The sequence below is a fragment of the Morone saxatilis genome, unplaced genomic scaffold (assembly GCF_004916995.1).
Source record: "Morone saxatilis isolate NCDOM2014 unplaced genomic scaffold, NCSU_SB_2.0 Contig21, whole genome shotgun sequence".
Taxonomy (NCBI): Eukaryota; Metazoa; Chordata; class Actinopteri; family Moronidae; genus Morone; species Morone saxatilis.
In genome coordinates, this window is record NW_023339774.1 from 19,323,451 (window position 1) to 19,345,295 (window position 21,845).

The following is a 21,845-nucleotide window of genomic DNA, read 5'->3' on the forward strand; positions in this document are numbered from 1 at the left end:
TCTTTACGTCAGGTGGGCTGCCAGCGAAGTAGAGATTTTATCTTTTTGATTTGTTTTACTATTTGTCTCTCTTCTTGCCCTCAGTCTCAGAGCCTCAGCACAGCCTTGCGGTCCCGGCGTAAACCCTGTGAATTGGACTTTGAGATGACAAAACTCATCAGCAATGGTGCCTATGGGTAAGGGCATCTTATTATATACCAGCTTATCTAATCTCTGATGTTAGATGGTTTGTTACAGCCCCCAACAAGGGGCCTTTTTTCCTCTGTTTCCACTAGAGCAGGGGTCTCTGACGAGGTGCCCCTGGTTGCTCACGAGTATCCTAGGTTTTATTGTGTCAAAACATATTCAAATACATTACTGATATGTTTTTATTAATTAAGTATATTGAGACTCCCTTTATTACATCCCTATTCTGCTATTTTTCATTTGGCGTTCATTCTCTGTGTCCCAACTGATGGCCTCAGCCCTCGCTGACTTTTAGATTCTCATGATCTATCAGTTAATTGGTTAACCTTGATTGACTCTGTTAATATCAGTATATTTCTCACCAGATCTCCACGACCAGAGAAAATATATTATATTCAAATGTCTAAAGGTGAAAGTACACACCGCTATGTTATTCTGTTGAAAGCATCAATTTAACAAGGATGGTCGTCAAGTATACAGGGTAACACTCCTGACAATTTCCTCCCTTTAGGTAGTCCTCATTCTTAAAAAGGTTGGAGACCCCCGTATTAGACGTTAATAACAACTGACAGTAAAACAGATCTGATTAACCCCAAATTTGACAACTTGGTCTTCCAAGCGGAGCTGTTTTTAATCCGTTCTTTCTCCATTTTACTGGTAAACCGTTTATTCCACAGAGCTGTTTATCTTGTTCGGCACAAGGAAACGAAGCAGCGTTTTGCCATGAAAAAGATCAACAAGCAGAACCTGATTTTGAGGAATCAGATACAGCAGGCCTTTGTGGAGAGAGACATCCTCACCTTCGCTGAGAACCCTTTTGTGGTGTCCATGTACTGCTCCTTTGAGACGCGGCGGCATCTGTGCATGGTCATGGAATACGTTGAAGGTCAGCAGCTGAGGGTTTTAGTGCGTAGTGCTGCAGCTGAAACCAGTACACTGTGGACAATAACTCCTGTGTGTTCTCTCAAGCACATCTGTAACTCTGTTACTCCATTGATCTTTACAGGTGGAGACTGTGCCACCCTTTTGAAGAACATGGGTCCTCTGCCTGTGGATATGGCCAGGATGTACTTTGCAGAGACAGTACTCGCTCTGGAGTATCTCCACAACTATGGCATCGTCCACAGGGACCTCAAACCAGACAAGTGAGACCTCAAACATTTTAAAGCAGCTGTGATCAGTATTTTTAACAATGGTAGCTCACAGGGATGAACCCACTGAGAATTATCACCGACTCTGCAGTTCCCTACAGCTCTATGGAGTATTTTTACCTCATTGTTTTGGTTTCCTGGTGTGCAAAATTACTGTTTTAGTTCACTCTCACCTCTAACATAGAGTCATCTTCAGGCACAGCAGGTAGCTGTTTTCAGCTAAAAAAGCTCTACAAACTGACAGTACAGTACCTGCTCTGCACCAAACAGCAGACAGTTAGAGACTAGCTGGTGAACATAATGAAGCATTTAGTTGCTAGATATTTCCCTCAGACGTTGCTGGATGTTAATAAATCAATGATAATAATTCAATCATTTAACATACAGAAAGTTATTTTATATTTGAGTTGAGTTTTCCTTGTAATAGAGTACTTTTTACATTATGGTATTACTACCATTTAGAGTTCGACCGTTTTTTTGAGACCGATAGCGATTTTAGAACGGACAAATTCTCCAATATGGTGGACGATGCAGTGAATTTTTGAGCTGGAATTAAAATAGACCTTTTCTGTTTGGATTATTACTATACAGTGGCACTCAGAAGGTTGCCTTCTTACACAAATAACTAACAACAAACAACAAATAACATATACATTGTCAACCAATTCTTACTGACATGAGAGCTGCTTCTTCTCTCTTTCTCTGTGCTGTTTGCCACAGTATTGAAAATCACAGCTCACTCTGCTAGATAAACTTCGAAGTGACACCAATATATTAGAAGTGTTTTTTTCTGGATTATATTCCGGAAAAACAGCTTTCATAACATATACACTGATACCAATGCAGTACTGCTATTTCTGCGATAGGCCAACATCGGCTGATAGTAGTGCCCAACCGTTAATGAAATAAAGAATCTAATACTTCCTCCACCACTGTCAGTATTTCATAATAGAACAAATGCTACTGCTGATGCTTGAAATATAAGTACTTTCATAACGATCACTGTCTGGAAGTTTAACTGTCTAAAGGATTTGCTGACTGAATCGGGGTTTTATTTTTCATTTTCACAATTTATTGTAATTTTTTCCGTTCTCCTCCTCTTGTCCTCCTTTCCTTTCCACGTCCCTCTTCCTCACAGTTTGCTGGTTACGTCAATGGGACACATTAAGCTGACAGATTTTGGGTTGTCCAAAGTCGGGCTGATGAACATGACCACTAACCTGTACGAGGGCCATATAGAGAAAGATGCCAGGGAGTTCTCTGATAAGCAGGTAAATCCTATTTAACTATAGTGATGGACAGTTTTAATAATACATTTTCCACAAACCACATCATGTTTGTAATATTTATTTCATTTTGTTTTGTTCAGGTGTGTGGAACCCCAGAGTACATTGCACCAGAGGTGATCCTGAGACAAGGCTATGGGAAGCCGGTGGACTGGTGGGCTATGGGCATCATCCTGTACGAGTTCCTTGTGGGCTGTGTGCCTTTTTTTGGAGACACACCAGAGGAGCTGTTCGGACAGGTCATCAGTGGTCAGTGACACCTCCCTTTCTTCTCAGATGATAATTAAAAATGTAAAGTTTCCAATAAATGAAACCTTAGCTTGACGCTCTTAACGATTCCCCTTGTCATAATCCACATTTAAAAAATCCACAGGACCCCTCTGTAAATTGGTTGAGAACAATTGTCCATTTCCTCAATCTAATTCTTGAATTAGATTGAGGAATTGTTCACGAGAAAAAGAGAGGTCAAAAAACTATGTGGCTCTACCCTCCATTTACCTTAATGCACCCAGATAACCCCCCAGACCCCATGTACGCAAGAGTATGAAGAAGCTCAGTTACTAAGAAGCAACAATCACAGTCATCTACTCCCAAATATTACAAATATAATATAAATATACACATTTTGACTTATTACATTGCTGTAAATATTCCCTCCAATTCTTTCTAAATTGCTTAAATAACAACTATGAATGTAAAGACATATTGCAAGACAGTTGAATCGCGATACATCAATAATCAATATCAATATATATCAATTATTGTGTCAAAACATCTGTATAACTTTTACAAAGAAAAGAAAGCATTGTTTATACCCTACCTCAGAAATTAATTTTGTCTAAGAAATAAAGGAATCTTTTTCCCTTATAGTTTGTCTTTAATCACATTTTGTTTAAAAAAATTCTGAAAAAATTTTATCATGAACCCAGCTGCATGAATTTTATCTAACCATGAGTGGAGCTAGCTTTGGATGTTAACACATTTCCTTTGTAATTTAACTTTGTAAATTCAGTTTTTTATTTTTTTCAACCAGTACATGTTGTATATTAATTACAGCACATAGCATGCAAATTTAGTTTTTTGCAAATATGTTGATTACAAAAGCTATTAACTTCCTCATTTATTTATTTATTTATTTATTTATTTGTATTAATTTTTTTTTTTTCAATTTTACTAAACACATTTTCTGCGACTGGAGGTAATTTAAGCAAAGTCTCACAGCATCTGGCGTGTAGATTCTGTCCAAAACATCAGGAGAAATTCCCAAACCTCATTCAAATATGAATTAAACATTTAAATAGTGACCACATGGAATTAGTTGGTGTGCATATTTCTCAATTTATTGAGAGATTTCCCTGAGGGCCAGTAGCCAAACAGATGGCAGTAAGTGGATTCTGCTTGACTTTAGACCACAGGTGAAGTTTTAATATTATGATGATGTGACTTTGTTCTCTTGTAATCTCATGGTGACACCAGCACGGTGAAAATCTTAATCTAAAACAAGAGCTTTTATCTTGTCAGCGGTGTGGCTCAGATGAATTGTGTTATTTGGAATTGCTGGCCTCTGTCTGTGGCATGGAAATGAATGGCATGCCATGGCTGATTTGGTATGCTCTCAATCAAACTGTACCAAGCCTCTGAGAGTGACTGTTAATTAAAGGGGCCTGAACACACTGAATGCATGCCACCGTGGCCTCAGGCCGCACATACATATTCATATCCCCCCTCCCAAATTTGATTAAAATGGGGGACAAACTGTGCACAGAGCAGACAATCAGCATGGCACAGACAGGCTTTGCTCCCCTTTTCATTGCTTTTCCATGAGGGTTTTTTACTAAAAGCTAGAGCACATGTAAATTGTCTCGTTTAACATTATGCTTACGTCTTAAAACCAACTTTGTTTTGACTGACTTTGGTGAAGCTATTATAAAACAAGAGCTCCAGAGATTAATTGCGAATAGCGGCCTTAGTGGGTCACAGTGAGGTGAAAGTAGTCCCTAGGGCAGGTCGAAATCTCCAATTCAATTATAGGATGGAAAAGATTCTGACATGCTTGTAAAAATAATCTCATTGTTCAGGTTTCAAAGATGTGCACGGAGGTTGAGAAGTCATTGCCACAGTGTCACAATACCATTTAGAAAACAACACCGTGCTGAAAACCAGCAAAATTATTGTTTAGAAGTACATTTCTATGTGACTCCAGCATTTTTACTGCACAACAAATTTTGTTATCAGCATTTGTCAGCTCTAGTTAGCTAACGTGACAAATGGAAATCTAGTGAGAAAAGTAGCAGAGATAATGCAAACTGAGACAGCATGGGTTAAAAATGCAGACGCCGTTAGCATTTAAAAGGAAAAAAGTAAGGATATATGAAATTTACCTGCTGCACAAGTTACTAATATAATCATCTGGAGGTCTGAAGGTCAGATTTTCAATGAGCACAGAGAAACTTTCCACCTTCAGCAGATGAATGTGAAAACATCCTTGTAGTGTCAAACTGCACAGACATCATTCTGCACAGTGAATCTCAAACCTCCAACTGTAGGAGCAAGAAGAAAAACATGTTTTTGAGTCTGAAAATTCTGCTGTTTGTCATTAAAATATTAAGTATGAGCCAGACAGGATCATGAAAGAGACTCAGCACGACGATTTTTGCCTTTAGCGTAGATGATGTCTTTTTTCCTTCTGAAGCCATCAGTCTGCATCTCTATCAGCAGTCACAAAGTCACATACTGAAACTACACTCACGTCAAACCACCAGACTTGTTTACAGAGCCTGACAAACATTTGCAGTATTTATTTAACAGCTACTAACACATAGTGTGAGCTATCTTACCTTAAAACTGATTCTTCCTCATCAGTTTCTGTGCAAAACTTGCCACCACCTTATTAAAATCTGTGCCTCTGATCAGATCACTAAATGAAAACAGCAAATATAATAATTTTGCACTCTGAACTACCAGGGCATTAAAGCAACTTCTCATGTTAATCTCATGGTTCTGGTTTGTTTTTTACTCCCCATGATTACGTTGCTCAAAAACAATTTTTTTTATTCCTATTTTGATTTGATTTGACCTTTATTTTAGATTCAAGCTTTAGATTTTATCAGGAATATTCCCATTGAGATCTCTATTACAAGGCAGCACCATTAAGCTTCAGATAAAAGAAAAAAACAATAGGTTTAAAAACAAAACATAAAACATCCAGACAAACGGTGCAAAAATTTTACATGAAACAGGCAACAGGTTTACAACAACTAGTTAGCTGTATTCATTAACAGGACGTGCATTTGTGGTCAAATAATCCTGGATGAACACCTAAAGGCATAAAAGGTAGCACACACAGATTTCCAGGACAAAATGAAAGGAAAATAGTAGTCATGTCTTTTATGTATGCCTGTTTTTGTAATCTTTCATGTTTGCAAAGCGTAATGTTTTCTAACTCCAAAACCACACCTTACTTATATTCTAGTAATAAAGCTTCATGGTTGTCTGTTGAGTATTTTTGATTAAAAACTGATGTATTGTGTGTTTTTTAGACGAGATCAACTGGCCTGAGGGAGAGGATGCCCCACCTCCTGACTCTCAGGAGCTCATCACCTTGCTGCTTAGACAGAATCCTCTGGAAAGGATGGGCACAGGTACAAACACAAATAGTAAAGACACTGTGGCGCAGCCTGTAACTCGGTTAGGACTACACAAACACAGCAGGCCCACCATAAATTCTCATGTGACTGTTAATGCCACCTCAGCACCGCTCATTATTCCAAGTCACCGGGGAAGAAATTGAGGTCATCCAACAGCATAGCCGTTTATCCTGTGGCCTCCTCACCTTTTCACTTTGATCAATTGCAATTATTTCCTTGCTAGTCCATGAATCTAGTTCCATGCATGATCAGGCAGTGTGGACTGAAAGTGGACCATGACCTGGGACGAAAGACCTTTTTAATCAGACGGGGGTGCATGTTGCTGGTTCAGTCCAGGGACAGCTGGACCTCCTTGTTCATCTAGATCTCCCCTCGCCAGGCTGCCATTCACAAAGGCTTCTGCTACTCCACGAAAGGTCACAGGCAGGAAATTGTACTGCATAATTTATGGTCATGATATCGGTTTGGCCGGCAGCCACAAGGGAAAAGGAAAACATAGTGTAAGCGTTTCTTCACCTCCTGTGTCTAACTGAGCTGTTCGTCGTCACCGCCCGGTGTTTTCTTCACAAGCAGTTTTCACATTTGTCCTGAAATTTTATTCAAACTAGTTCTTCATTTGTGTTTATTCCGTCTGCAGGTGGAGCTGCTGAAGTGAAGCAGCATCAGTTTTTCCACAACCTGGACTGGAACAGCCTGCTGAGGCAGAAGGCTGAGTTTATTCCTCAGCTGGAGTCCGAAGATGACACCAGTTACTTTGACAGTGAGTTATTGAGTTATGTAACGCAGTAAAAAACAGGAAACCAAAAGGGGCAACGCTCCAAATTCTTTCAGTCAGGGTTTTTAACAATGTATATGTGTCATAGACCTGCTTGGGAATCATAGAAAAGACGCACTCCTGATAACTTACAATCTCGCCTCATTATCATCATGTTTACAAGTTTTTTTCAGTATCTACAGTTGCAAAGGAGGAGATATTTAGGAGGCACCTGGTTCTGGAAGCAAAAGTTTTATTAATTTTTCCCATAGGCAGTGTCACATGGGGGATTTTTACAGCCTGGATCAGCACAAAACTCTCCCAGTTGAATCATCAGTGCAAAATATAATACTGGGTTAGAAAATATCTGGTTCATTTATTAAAAAGTAAAGGTACAAGTGTGTGTGCACATAAAAACTTCAACATAGACGTTAACTGAGACTCCCCAGGTGCAGTTTGGCAATAAAAATCCAATCACAGAACTTTGAAATTCTGTTACGTGCACCGCTAAACGTGGCATGGTTCCCACAGGTCTTTGAAATCCTTGAAAGTTTGTCAATTTGAGGGAATAAAATCAAGGCCTTGAATGTTTTTGAAAATAAACATAGACACGGGTCATTAAAGTGCTTGAATATATATGTTTTGGGGAAGAATGTTTTTTTTTTTTGTTCTTGTTTTTTTACTTAAAGCAGCTACAAGGAACTTTGATTTTGTGTTGATTCTGGCGCCCCCTGTGGACAAAAGCAGTACTGTTTCTATCACCTTTTTTCTCACTTTTCACTGTTGGTCTTGTTTGTTTATGTAGGTCATATAGAGGCATCAGTATTAAACTGAGACTGTTTCATAACCAAAAACTCCTCATAGTACATTTCACATAAGTACATACATTCCAGCCTCTCTCTCTCCATTTAACTGTGTATGAGCTTCTGTAAAGCCTGCTAGTTCTCATTATAAAAGTTCTCAGTACTGTAACACTAATTAATTTTGATCCTTGTCTCAAACTATGCTTGGTTTGGTCTTTGAATTTGAGGAAATTGGACCTGGAAAGTCCTTGAAAAGTCCTCGAATTTGATGTTTAAGAAAGTGTGGGAACCTTGGGTGGGAGAAAGCTAAAAATGTCTGTGTTCAAAAAACTGAATATCAAGCTTACATTAATTCACTGGGTCAATTTTTGGATGAATTCAGCAATGCCTTGTTTTGTATAGACAAAAATATTTCCTCTGATCGGTCTCCATAGCAGCAGCAGCCGAGGCTCATGGGTATTATGGTATCATGGCTCGTCTACCAAAACATGATTTCTCTGAAATAAAATAATTAAAACAGTTGGCCATAACATAAGCAAATATGAATGTTACATTAACAAATAAAATAAAAAACTGAAATCTAAACCTAAAATTCATTCCCCAGCCCGCTCTGAGAGATACCATCACCTGGAGACAGAGGAAGAGGATACGAATGATGAAGACTTCAATGTGGAGCTGCGGCAGTTCTCATCCTGTTCTCACAGATTCTCTAAGGTGTGTCCTTAACCTCCCCCAGTAAATTTAGAACTAACACTAACACATGCATCATCATTACTGCCAGACATGTTAGTAATGTAAATGAGTTGATGCCCTCATCTGTCCTGCTCCTTTTCTCATGGGAAAGAAAACATGAGCAGTTGGTATTTCATATGGAAATGTACGTCCCTCTCTGCTCTCCCTTTACCCCTACAGTATTAAACGTAGATTTCGGCTTTGCATATATTTTCCGCTTGCAAATCAGATGTGGAACACAATACACACAATACAGTCATACAAGCTGGGAGTCATTGTTGTGCTGCATTGCAGTATGCTCCCTTCTCACATCAAAAACAAAGCATTACAGCGTCTCAGAAAGCAGCGGGGCGTCTCAGAGGAAGTGTTGAGCTACACTGAACCTTTTCCTCAGCTGCACCTAAACTCTATACTTGTAAGACTTGATGAAGTCTGCATTAGCTTAGACTACAGTGTTTCTGCTCTGTCTCTTAATTGTAGATGTTAAAAACCCGGGTGTATACGTTTTAAGGTCACAATGATATGTGCTTGCTATCCAGACAGAATACTTTACATGTATTGATCAATCTTTGTAGCTTATTCTGAGCCTGAGAGTGTTTGTTTTGAGACATCTGCATATGTAACATAATTTTGCATTTATAGCCTGCATGCACTGAAGTGAATCATTGTTTCTGTGTGGTTGACAGGTTTACAGCAGCCTGGATTTGTCCCGTGGGCACCTGGAGGAGAAGGGAGAGACGGAGGGAAAGAAGAGTGAGAGCCCACTGACTGTTGACTCTCTCAGCTGGACGCCAGACTTTGCTGAAATGTATGTTTGCTGCCGTCCTTGAATCGGAATTACAACTCAAGTTCATTAAACGTGTGCTCATAAAAACAATACAGTATGTAGCAGTAGATCAAATATACAGTTCAGAGCATTAGAGTATTAAACAAACAGAAATGTAACCTTTTTTTAAACTACAAATTCAGAGGTGGTTTAGATCATTTACTTGAGTCAAAGTACCAATAATGTTAATGTAGAAATAATACAGTGCTTCATTCAAATCTATTTACAGAGGTTTTGTCACCTGATTGTGACATTATTAGATTGCCTTTTAATGTTGTAGCTGGATGGAGCTAGTTTTAAATACTTTGTATAAAGTTAGGTATGTAGTCGAGCCTCTCCTAAAACTATGTTCTGCTACACAGACTTTAGCCTTTCTCCTGTTTGCTTTTTTGTAAAGTAATAAATAATTCTTCTTCTGGGGGCCTTATTTGAATGAGACCATCTGAGGATAAGTTTAGTTTTACTTTTACTGAATCTGCTAACAACTGATAGACATCTGAAATGTGACCCAACTACACACGTTTTTTGTTCAGGGGTCACAAGCCAAAACATTAGTTTGTTCGGTTTGATCTTATACAGGTATAAAAGTATATAGTATATATAATAAAGTTTAAAAGTAGTAACTATAGCTGTCAAATAAATATAGTGGAGTTAAAAGTGCAATAATTTTCTACAAAATTAGTCAAATAGTGAAGTAGCATAACATGGTAATAGTCACCACCAAAATTGAATGAATCTGTACATTTCATTAGAATCTGTTCTCTCCTTCAACCAGGCCGTCGCTGTCCCACTCGACAGACACAGACAGTGTGAATCAGGGCCCTCGCCCCAACTTGTTACCAAAGTTTGCCATCTCAGCAGAGAGTGAAGGAGACGAGACCTCAGGCCTCGGTGACCCCAGCAAGACCTCCTTCTCTATCGGAGAGCTCCCGCAGGATGAGCCTGACGCTACCACTCCAGGCAGCACTCACAGTGGAGCCACGCTCTCTGGTATGAAATAGGAACTGCATAGTACACAAATATATACAATACTTTGTGCTTGGTTTTCATTTTCAGAAATCAGTTGTAAGCTCCCTGAAACAATGAAACTACAGTATCCATCCTACACCAACAAAACACTCAGTATGCAGCTGGCAGTAGTTTAATTTTACTTTAATCTGTCTTGATGATGTTTGGAAATAATTTCTTTTTTAGTGTTCTTGCTTGTTTTTAGCTTATTCTGCTACAACTGAGGACTAGTATAGAAGATTTCTTTACCTGCAGGCATTTCTTGGTTGTATTTTGACTATTTTTTAGTCAGGCTACAAGCCCACTAACCACTATTTAAAGTTTGACAGGCTTATTTATTTTCTTGCTGAGAGTTAGATGAGAAGATATATCTCCATGGTAAATATTAAGCTGTAGTCTGATGGTGATGATGATGATCATCAAACTTCTGTCTCTTTGGTAAGCTCCACATTCATAAATCAAGAATACTGGACGCCAAGACAAACCCTTAAAACAATGCTGCCCACAATCAAAGCAAACAATGTCTGTAAAGCTTTACATTTTATTAAAATAGTCATTGTCAGGAATAGTGTTAACAGCGTGTATATATACCCTGTGTTTACCCTACTATTTTATGTGAGAATGGCTGCTGTGAAAAAGGTCTGTTTGTAATTATTTGACTGTTTTTTCTACGAAAACATTTGTCTCATCTAACTCTTGGTAAGAAAGCAAACAATCATATTTCCCAAAATGTCAGTTTTTTGTATTAGGAACGTAAAAAGTATATCTGTAAGTGATACATTTAATAAGTGAAAGTTTTTTATACATCACAATGCTTCCATAGCAGCAACCACTGCGACATATACACATATACACAAGTATAGTTGTGTGCCTAAATCTATGCTCTATCTTTTGTAATGATTAGGAAGTTTCTCAGAACATCTGGACCAGTTGACACCCAGAGGTGAGGGGTTGGAGAGCCCTGACAATACCAGTCACACCTCCACAGACCAGGGCCCTCAGACCAACTCTCTGCGGCCTGAGAGTGCTGCAGAGAAGACCGGAGCTGTGGCAAAAGTCCCAAAGTCGGTCTCAACTGGCGCCCTGTCCCTTATGATCCCTGGGGGTAAGTCGAAGAACACATGCAAAAAGAAATGCAAACGCTGACTCAAAAATGCGATCTCAAGCAGTTTATTGAAGGTTGAAACATGCCAGAGCAATAACGTGTCAAGAATCCCAAGAAGAGCAACAGACTTTGGGCAAATAATGTGAAAGAGATGAAAGCACACTATGGATCTGTGCGAAATTGGCCCAGCATGACACCTGCTGTGAGTTCCATTTTACAGAGTGGCTGCGGGCAAGTAGCCGAGTACACAGCGCTAACAAGGAAAGTAAGCAGGCAAGGCAGGAGCAAGAGGTCTTCACTGCTGGGAGAGAAAATCCCATTAGTTTCACCCACAGCAGGAGCAGAATGAACCAGGCTCATGAGCTTTATAGCAACACCTCACTACTGACTCCAGGGCCAGTCAGAGTCTGATTGATTAAATAAAAGAGTCTGCTCAGGTGGTGATTATCTCTTATTTTTCCAGATATCTTCGGGGTGTCTCCGCTGGCCAGCCCCCTGTCTCCTTACTCCCTCTCCTCAGACCCTTCCTCAAGAGACTCCTCTCCAAGCAGAGACTCCTCCCTCTGCACCGCCAACCCGCGGCAGCCTGTCATCATCCACAGCTCAGGGAAGAAGTTTGGCTTCACGCTGAGGGCAATCCGGGTGTACGCTTGTGATGGTGACATCTACACTGTCTACCACATGGTCTGGGTAAGGACTAAAGTGTAATCAATTATGAGTCATTAAACTGTAACGGTGCTTTCACAGACAAACTGGTTCATTTGCTCATTTAGTTGGGTTCATTTGGACGGTGTGAAAGCTGTCAGTCAACCTTTTTCCTTAAGGGACTTCTTTTCTATCGAGTAAACAGATAACCCCTGACTAAGAGACATATTTTATGGATATTTGATGTCATATTTCATGCTCAACAATAACAGAACAACTGATAATGAAGCCAACAAGGCTGTTTAGCAGAGAGTGAAGGCTCTGTAAATATAGTTTGAGATCGGGTCTTCACCATTTACATCTTCAATAATAATCTAATAAAAAATTAATTTAGATTTCTCACAGAAATGAATGAAATGCTGAGAAAAATCAAAGGAGAAATTGTTGGAAACTCCTAAGTTGGAAACCAGTGGACTAGACTACCAAACAGAGACCAAATTAAATGGGAGGGTCTCTCAAGGGAACTCTGTGCTGGTGCAGTTTGTTTGTGGTGTGAAAGCGAAACAGACCAACCACAGGATTTTACAATCGTAGATAGTTGATAGGTGATGCAAAAGCTAAACATCTGTTAAATCCATCAATGTACAGCCTATGTTTGTACAACGTTGTTTTGTATGCAATTACATGAGAGTTTGGGGGATTGTAATCATTCAGAAAGTAGAAGCAGAAGTGTGTTGAGCTTGTGTAGTAGTCTGTTTATTTTAGAAGTTCCTGAATTAAAAGTGAGTGAAATGCAACAACCACACAGTGACTGTAATCGTCTGACACAAAATGCCTCTTTTTGTGTTCTCTTTTTTTCTGGTGCATTTGCTTAATATAGGATGACAGGTGCCAAAACTGTACAATCAATTAGTCACCCGTCAGTCCATACGACTTAATGTTTACAGCTCTTAGTTTGTTTATATACCAAATAATTCAACTGACTGGTGTGAAAGCACTCTTAAACTTCTAACGGGCTGTAAAGAAAAATAGATGACGATAATAATAAATGTCTCTTCTGTCTGGTAATCAGAACGTAGAAGAAGGTGGACCTGCACATAAGGCAGGACTCAAAGCTGGAGACCTCATCACTCATGTGAACGGGGAAGCAGTTCACGGTCTGGTCCACACTGAAGTGGTGGAGCTCCTGCTCAAGGTAAATGAGACTGTGCGTTTATCTTTAAACTGCAGCTCTTCAGTTTTCAATGATTTTTCTTTTTAAACGTGCTACAGCTCAGGTTCATAATGATATCCTTCGTGGTGTTTGGAAAATGTCATTTTGTAATATAGTAAAGATTATTTGAATTGCCAAACTTAAGATAACATGGTTAAGTTGAGGACCAATTATCAAAAAAAAAAAACGGCTAATCAAATTCTTGTGAGGTATACCTGCTGAGTCGATGTTTCCATTTCAAATACTGTAAGCCTTACTGACCTATCAGTAACTCTATTTACAATATCCAGATGTGCTGCAGTTAGGATGTGCAAAAATGCATACACAAAAGTATATCAAAAATACATTAAACTAAACTTATTAACATATTAGGTTAGTATACCACACAGAATCTTAACACTGATCTACTCCTGAGTGAAAATTAAGTAGGAATGTAGGAGAAACATTATTCTGGATAAAAGATGTCCTCCCCTTCCTTTTCAGAGTGGTAGCAAAGTGGCAATCTCCACAACCCCCTTTGAAAATACTTCAATAAAAACTGGTCCAGCGAGGAAGAACAGCTACAGGAGCAAGATGGTCAGATGTGCCAAAAAGCCCAAGAAGGAGAGGACACCAGAAAGGTACAAACCGTCTTATAAACATTTATTTCATTCACTCAGTAAAGGATTTTTTCTTCTTTTAACCAGAAGGTGTGGATGTAATCCTCAATGTCCTAAATATATGTATGTGTTTGTTTGCTGCACACCATATATTGTGGAAAATGATAAGAAAGTGACAAAAGTGCGAAAATGGCACAACTGTGGAGCAGTTCAGTCAGTCTGGACAGTATGAAGCCAGAGGTAAGAGTTCCTGTGCTCATACTTATGTCTGTAAGAACTGACGCAAAGCAGAAAGAAACTGTGAGCATGTTTTGTTTGAAATGCAGATTATTTGTATAACTGGTGTTAAACTGACTACTGTGCACAGTTCAGTAAAGCTGCAGAAAAAGAGGTGAGTGAATCATCTGATTTCAAGCGTGTAGACATTATACTATGTTTCCTATCGGCCTCTAGGGGGCAGATAGCTAACATACATTGAATATTTGAATACGTGTGAGTGATTAGTCTGCAGGATCAATGGGTTACTTTACATCTAAAAACATTTCTTGTGGAAATGTGCAAAATGATGTGTGTACTGTGAGAAAAGGAAATAATGTGATAATATAAAATGCAAAATACCACCTTCTTATTAGTCTTAGGCACATGAATCAATCTAAATCCACTCTTTATGTACTTACCTTTTTTTTTTCTTTGTAAAGATTTCTTTTACTTTTCTGTTTGCTTTTTTGTGTAAGCGATGGAGTAAATAATACATTAAGTTAATAATAATAAATTTGTTAACTTTGGTAAAGACCCATTATGAAACACACATTTTCAGTTCCTGCCTCTGTAGTTTTGAATAATTAAAGGTAATTTATATTACAGAGTAGTACTATCTATTATCTTTTTTAGTAATTATTGTCTGTAGCGGTGATTGTTTTTATAAACGCTTCTAAAAACGGAGTATTTCAGTGGAGTCTGGACTGATTTCTTTTTTCTTTGTCTCACTTTGCTTTTTTCCAGGCGACGCTCCCTTTTCAGGCGTTTTGCCATGCAGCCCTCTCCTCTCCTGCATACAAGCCGCAGTTTCTCCTCTCTGAACCACTCCCTGTCATCTGGTGAGAGTCTCCCTGGCTCCCCTACCCACAGTCTCTCCCCTCGTTCCCCTACCACCGCCTTCCGCCCCACACCAGATTTCACCCAGTCAGGTGGAGATCTCATTTTGATGATAGCTCAATTGTTGTTCAGACATTTTACTGTTTATTTTCATTTCATATACTATATTTTAAATATTTTTCTATCCTTTTAACTTCCAGGTGGCAACTCCTCCCAGAGTAGCTCGCCCAGCTCCAGCGCTCCAAACTCCCCCGCAGGCTCAGGCCACATCCGTCCCAGCACTCTCCACGGCCTCGGCCCCAAGCTGCCAGGTCAGAGGCTTCGTCAAGGGAGGCGCAAGTCTGCCGGTAGCATTCCCCTTTCTCCTTTGGCTCGCACACCTTCACCTACCCCCCAGCCAACATCTCCCCAGCGCTCACCCTCTCCCCTTCTTAGTGGCCATTCTGTTGCCATTTCCAAGACAACACAAGCCTTCCCAGCCAAGATACATTCCCCACCCACAATTGTACGTCATATTGTGCGCCCCAAAAGTGCTGAGCCACCTCGCTCACCCCTCCTGAAACGTGTCCAGTCTGAGGAGAAGCTTTCCCCCTCTTACACAGGAGATAAGAAGCACCTGTGTCCCAGAAAACACAGCCTGGAAGTGACCCAAGAGGAGGTGCAGGATGAGGAACTGAGGGCTGGGGATTACACCGTCTTGCAGAGTGTGGAAGAAACGGCCTGCGAGGCCCCGGCAATCACCCGTGTACGGCCTGTTGAGCAAGGCTGCTTAAAGCGGCCTGTCAGTCGCAAGATGGGCCGGCAGGAGTCTGTTGAGGAGCTCGACAAGGAAAAGCTGAAGTCCAAGATGGTTGTGAAGAGACAGGACTGGTCAGAGAGGAGGGAGTCTCTACATAAGCAAGATGCCCTGCGTGAACCTGACTCATCCTCCCTGTGTGCTGATGACAGGGATGACAGTTTTCTGGCCAGAAGCCAAAACAAAAGCAGCCCAGACTCTGGCCCTCTGGAGGCCAAAGCTGCCAGCACAACCCTTAAAGATGTGCTGTATAAGAAACTCACCACACGTGTCTCTGAGGGCATCACTGAAACGCCTGGTGGCAGCGGGGAAAGTGAGGGGGGACTCAGATCAACTCTCTGCTCTAGTCACCCAGAGTGGCAGCACTCCAGACAGGGTAAAGATAACATGAAGCCAGACAGATTGGACTTCAAAGCTCCCAACATTGAGTTCACCAGAAAGCGGCTGTCATTTGAAGAACGAGAAGACTGCATGTGTCGGTGCTCTTCCGGCATCCACGAGAACCTGCACTTTGGCTCCACCAGGTCTAAGAGCCTCCAGCTGGACACGGCCATGTCTCATGACCACATGAAGGCAGGACTGGGAAGTGTTCACTCCAGCCCCGAAGGTCTGGCCCCCAAGCTTTTCTCCGGCAGAGAAGGGAGCGCTGTGGAAAAACTGCAGCTCATCTCTTCTGCAGAGTCTTCACTTCGAAAGACGTCATCTGAATATAAACTGGAAGGACGTCATGTCTCCTCTCTCAGACCTCTGGAGGGAACTCTGGATATTGGTCTGCTCTCAGGGCCCAGAGTCTCCAAAACAGAAACCTGTTTATCTAAGATGGCAGAGAACACAAGCGATACTGTCTCTGTGAGTCCTCCAGTTTGGCTCCAGACCCCTACTGAGAGACAGATAACCATCCCCCAACTGAAAACTACAGACAAGATGAAGAGCCCCCTGACTTGTTCCCCGAGCCCTGAAGCTGTTTCTTCTCTAAACAGCATAGTTGCCTCCAAAGACCAGTCAAATAATGCTGCCACAGAGGTGAAAATCAGCACCAGTGCTGAGAAAACGCAGGATAGACATGGTGAATCATTAAAGGCTCAAACCAGCAAAGTGGAGGCCTCCACCTTTGCTGTTAAGCAAGAAAGCAGGACTGGCATGAAAGCCAGTCCATCGCTGGCTCATGAACATAGAGCCCCTCGACACAGCTCCCACTTCTCCTCCTGTGGAAAAACACCCTCCATACGGGAAGTCAGCAACGAAGATCAGGAGGATGAAGTGGAGCAGCAGGAAGTCACACCGCACGCTACATCACAAAATGCTGACAGCTCCAAGACAGTAGTCTCTTTGACTGCGGCAAAGCTGGAGGTAGACATAAAAACGGTGGAGACTCCGGCTCCAGCTGCCAGTGGGCCATTACCCGTGTCACTGAGGCAGAATATAAACTGTGGTTTGGATACAGGTCAGCGTCAGAGCTGTGAGAAAAACACAGCTACTGCACAGAACTCAAACATGAACTTTGTTTCTAAGGTACAGAACAACTCTGCCTCTGTATGCGCTCCAGAGAATGTGCTTTCAAAACAGCAGCCGGCGAACATCTGCTCTTCAAATACGGAACCACAGGTTTCTATCAAAACATCAGCATCTGCTTCTGCACATGAATCTAAAACCTGCAGTTTAAAATCCGCTGGTCAGGACTGCTCAGAAAGATCTGTTAAAAAGGACAGTTTACAATCTAACCGATCAGCTGTGAAAGTGCACGCTGATGCAGGCAGCTCAGGCTCTAAGAAAGAAGTTAACACATGTGTCACAGCTGCAAAAGTGGAGCAGAAGAGAGAAGTGTCTACACTAAAACCTGTCACATTGTTAAATAACGTTACAGAAGTCCCACTGAGTGTAAATAAAAAGGATAAAATTGTGTCTGTTGGTGCAATAGAGAGTAGTAGCATATCGCTGCAAAAAAAAGAGGATCCCATATCACCAAAGATTAAGAATGTGAAAGATTCAGAGCAGCTATCAAAAAACAATCCAGCTGAAAAAGCACAACACAAACCACCTGATTCAGAATATCACACCTCTAAAAAAGAAGACCCTGTTATCAGTGTGAAAGAAAACACTGTGGTCCCTTCAGCAAAACAGAAATGTTCAGCTTCAGCAACTGCAAATGACAATGTTCTGAGTCCCAAAAGCAAGTCGAGGCCTGACCCACAACCTGTAGCACACACCGCTGTGAAGACAGAGAAGGAGACAAAAACACTTGAAGTGAAATCTCACAGTACATCTCTTCCTGTCCCAGTACTCAAGGCCAGTCCAAATTCAAAACAGAGAGATCTGTCTAAAGAATCTACGCTCTCAACTTCAAACATTCAAGTAACCCATGACTCCAAACGGAAAGACACCTCATTGCCATCCGCCGACGTAAAGCGGGAGGAGCTGGTGCCGCTGACACTCTCTCCCACTCTTGCTGACGTGAAGCAAAGAGAGACCCAGCCCAAAAGCTCTGTAGCAACCTCAGCTCATATAATGAAAGAAAGCACCAAATCTTTCCCTCCTAAAACCGTTTCTTCATCGTCAACCCTGAAGACTTCTGTAGCTCCAGCACCAGTTACTAAACAAAGTCCTGATGCCAAACATAAAGACCCCTCTCCCAAAAACCAAGCCCCAGTCGTTAAAAACCACCATGACTCCAAACCAAAACACACTGCTTCACCTCTTACTGCACCTCAACATCAGCCCCCATCAGATGTTTCCTCACAGCCCGATCTAGCCCCGGTGCTGCCGAAACCCGCCGCGAAAAACGAAACTCATTCGAGCGGTGGTTCCGTCTCAGGCAGAACCTCCAGCTGTGCACCCCAGGAGACTCTAGTCAAGGTATCCAAGGAAAGCCCCAAGTCTGAAACACTCAAACCGGACAGTCACAAGGGCCCCGATACCAGAAACACCACCCCTGACAAACTGCTGTCCTCCAGCAAGAAGGAGCCGGCTGAGAGGAAGAAAAAAGAAACTGTTCAAGAGGTCACGTCTGCACAGAAGAACACGAAAAGAGAAGCATCCAAAGCTGCTCCTTCTGCGCCGAAAGACAGTTCAGACAAAGACACTGGCAGGAGCAAGCAGCAGAAGGAGTCACCACGCAGTTCTGGTAACAAAAAGTAAAAAAAGAACAGCCGACATCATCGCTTCAGAGAATCCAAATGTAATAAAATGTTAGAAAAGGTTTGTGTAAACATCATCATGCCTTCTTTTTTTGTTTTTGTTTGAGGACCGGGCAAGCTGTTACATGCTGATAGAGAGGTGTGTGTGTGTGTGTGTGTGTGTGTGTGTGGTAAATAAGATGACATATGACAACACGTACATGTTTCTAGGTTTGAATGTAGGCAATCATTTGCTGATAATTTCTGTGTTTTTCTTTTAAAGTGAATGTGTGGAAGTTTCTGTGCATCGCTTTTGTGCAATCAGTATGTCGGGGGGGCAATAGGGTAAGTAGCCTTACAAAGGTTGTGATGTACTGTAGAGTCAGTGCCATAAAAGATTTGAATTGCACTCTTACTTATAGACTCAGAGGACCTGATGTCTTTTAATGCAGTAGACCACACGATTCGTTGCTCAGCAGTTTGAATGGCTGTATCTCGATTGTTTCTGTTCACTATAATCAGATTCTTTTTTTATGTTGGGTTTTGTGCAGTGGTACACAGAAGGAACGCACTGTGTCCTGTGTGTTTTACCTAGAACTTTACAACAGCAACAAAAAAAAATATGGAATCATCTCACGGTTCTAGAAATCATAGATTAAGGGAAGGGGCTTTAGGATTATGGGAAATAAAACTTGCTGTTCTTAGCAAGGTGTGGTGTTTGTTCACATTCCTCTGACATCTGTACATATATTTTAGATTTTTATGCAATAGGGTGTAAAAATGATAACACTGTAAAACTGGGATACATGGGCTTACATGATTGTCGTTTGTATTATATGTATAGATTTTGTTTGTATGCTCAATGTTAGAGTATCACATTCTGCTCGATAACTCTGTGGTCTGAAGTAAGCTACCGTGATGTATCCTGTCGAAAAAGGCGTCCTCTTCTTCGTGACCTTTCACATGTTTTCACAAAATTAACTTGAAGAGCGAGAAAGGAAAAGGCATGAGGGGCTAACTGGGCTATTTCTAAAAATGTAGCATTATATAACAAAACTGTGAGGGGCTGTCAGCGTTTCCCAAGAATGTCTTTATTGTCGATGATGTGTTCGCTGGCTGACTACGGTTTGAAGAGTGATGATTGTGTAAAATATGAAATACTGTGTTTGATAAATGAGATGAACCAGCAGTTCTGTTCAGCCAGTAATTACTGCGGTAGATTTCTGAAGGCTTTGGGCATCCTCTCCCGGTTACGTCCCTGTCTGTGCAGAGGGACACGAGGTCAATCGCGTGAGCAGGACGTGGACAGTGCATCACATGCAAGTCCACAGTCATTCGTCAATGTCAGGGTTTTGAAGGATTTCGACGTCAGACTTCGGTCTCAGAGTCGTTTAAGTCATGTGTGAGTGTTTGGATCTTAAAGGACTCTTCATAACGAGCAACAGCTGACTCAAAGCTGCAGATTTTCTATGTGGAATCCTGATTATTTGCATAGCATAGTTCGCGTCCACAACATACATTTGATGTTAATGTGCAAATACTTGGTACTATACATATAGGCTGTCATATATCAGCATTCACTTTCTGCAATTTACTCACACACACACACACAGACACGTGTTTATATACTGTAGATGCCTTTAAATTGCAAACCCTAAAGGACAAACAGAAAGTAGCCTAGGACACTAAGTATGTAATGCAGTATTCGCTCCGTTGTGCTGGCTATGTGAAAATCCTGTCTACTACATATACTCTATGTTGACAAGTCATAAAAGAAAAGACTTCATTTAACATGACACAGAATATAGTTTATCTAAACGGCATACTGTATCTGAGAATGAAACTGAAACACATGAGATTGATTGCAGAGATTTTAATGTTAAAAGAATCTGATGTTTACTTGCATTAGATATTGTAAATTTATCGCTAATGTATTGTGAGAGAACAAATGCACCTTAATGTTTGCCAATATTCAGTTCAGATGGTGAGAAGAAGAGTAGAATTAGAACTGAAAATGGTTTCTGAATTCCCCCATGTCCTGACTTCAGATTTAAATGAATCACTGAATTTTATTTGAACAATTGAACATGTTTTTTTTTTCCTTTCCTGTGACGACTGACATTTAAATCCTCAAAGCACATTCAATGTTTGTTTACAAAGCATCATGGATGTATATTTTGTATATTGTTGATTTGCCAAATCTATGTTCTGTGTCACAGATGTTGTTTATAGTAGTGTGAGACTTCGCTCCCTTGCCACCAGGATGTTTAATAAGAACATTTGTCTGTGCAGTAATCAATGTCTTTTCATGTCAGGTTCTTCTTTGTCTGCTTGTCTTTTCAGTTTTTGTTTTTTTCTTCCTCTGTGCAAAACTAGTATTAGATGAACTTGCTTAAAAAATGGTTTGTCTTTTAGAATATGTGCAATAAAAGTGTTTTTGAGTTTTGTATTTTGCCCAAGGAAAGCTCTATGGATGTCATAGATGTTGTATATTAAAACAGATATTTATACTTCTAATGTTGCGTAATACTGAAAATAAAATGGAATTATAAATTAACCCTTTCATTCCTCTTTTGATACACAGTGTGGTCTCTATAGATTAACAGTTTTGTCATTGAATTGTTGAAAATATAAATTATTTTCCATTAGTCCATAATTTCTCAATAATAACATAATATTTTCATAAATTCCCTAAAAGGAACTTTCATTGATTCTGGCGCGCCCTGTCGACAAAACTCACCTTATTTCATTGATTTCAAGGGGAATGCAACCCTGTAAATGGAACAGTTCTGTCAAATTCCTCTTTTGCTTATATTCTTCTCAGGAAACGTCCAGGGAAATTACTACTTACTTACATTACATACCTGTAAAATAAAGCATCACCCG

The 21,845-nt window shown here is 40.6% G+C and overlaps 1 protein-coding gene across 6 annotated transcripts in view; it reads left to right on the forward strand.

Moving 5' to 3' along the window:
* The window catches only part of mast4 (microtubule associated serine/threonine kinase family member 4), a 97,818-nt gene extending 76,302 nt beyond the window's left edge, over positions 1 to 21,516 (forward strand). For all 6 annotated transcript variants that reach the window (XM_035667661.1, XM_035667662.1, XM_035667663.1 and 3 more), the window contains 16 exons: positions 85 to 176; positions 864 to 1,072; positions 1,193 to 1,331; positions 2,476 to 2,608; positions 2,707 to 2,872; positions 6,163 to 6,264; positions 6,908 to 7,030; positions 8,432 to 8,541; positions 9,246 to 9,367; positions 10,161 to 10,375; positions 11,298 to 11,498; positions 11,962 to 12,188; positions 13,216 to 13,338; positions 13,840 to 13,976; positions 14,958 to 15,142; positions 15,251 to 21,516. In XM_035667661.1, the coding sequence (XP_035523554.1) occupies positions 85 to 176; positions 864 to 1,072; positions 1,193 to 1,331; positions 2,476 to 2,608; positions 2,707 to 2,872; positions 6,163 to 6,264; positions 6,908 to 7,030; positions 8,432 to 8,541; positions 9,246 to 9,367; positions 10,161 to 10,375; positions 11,298 to 11,498; positions 11,962 to 12,188; positions 13,216 to 13,338; positions 13,840 to 13,976; positions 14,958 to 15,142; positions 15,251 to 18,981 (6,015 nt within the window). In that variant the 3' untranslated portion in view covers positions 18,982 to 21,516. The remainder of the gene's footprint in view (positions 1 to 84; positions 177 to 863; positions 1,073 to 1,192; positions 1,332 to 2,475; positions 2,609 to 2,706; positions 2,873 to 6,162; positions 6,265 to 6,907; positions 7,031 to 8,431; positions 8,542 to 9,245; positions 9,368 to 10,160; positions 10,376 to 11,297; positions 11,499 to 11,961; positions 12,189 to 13,215; positions 13,339 to 13,839; positions 13,977 to 14,957; positions 15,143 to 15,250) is intronic.
* The last annotated feature ends 329 nt before the right edge of the window (positions 21,517 to 21,845 follow it).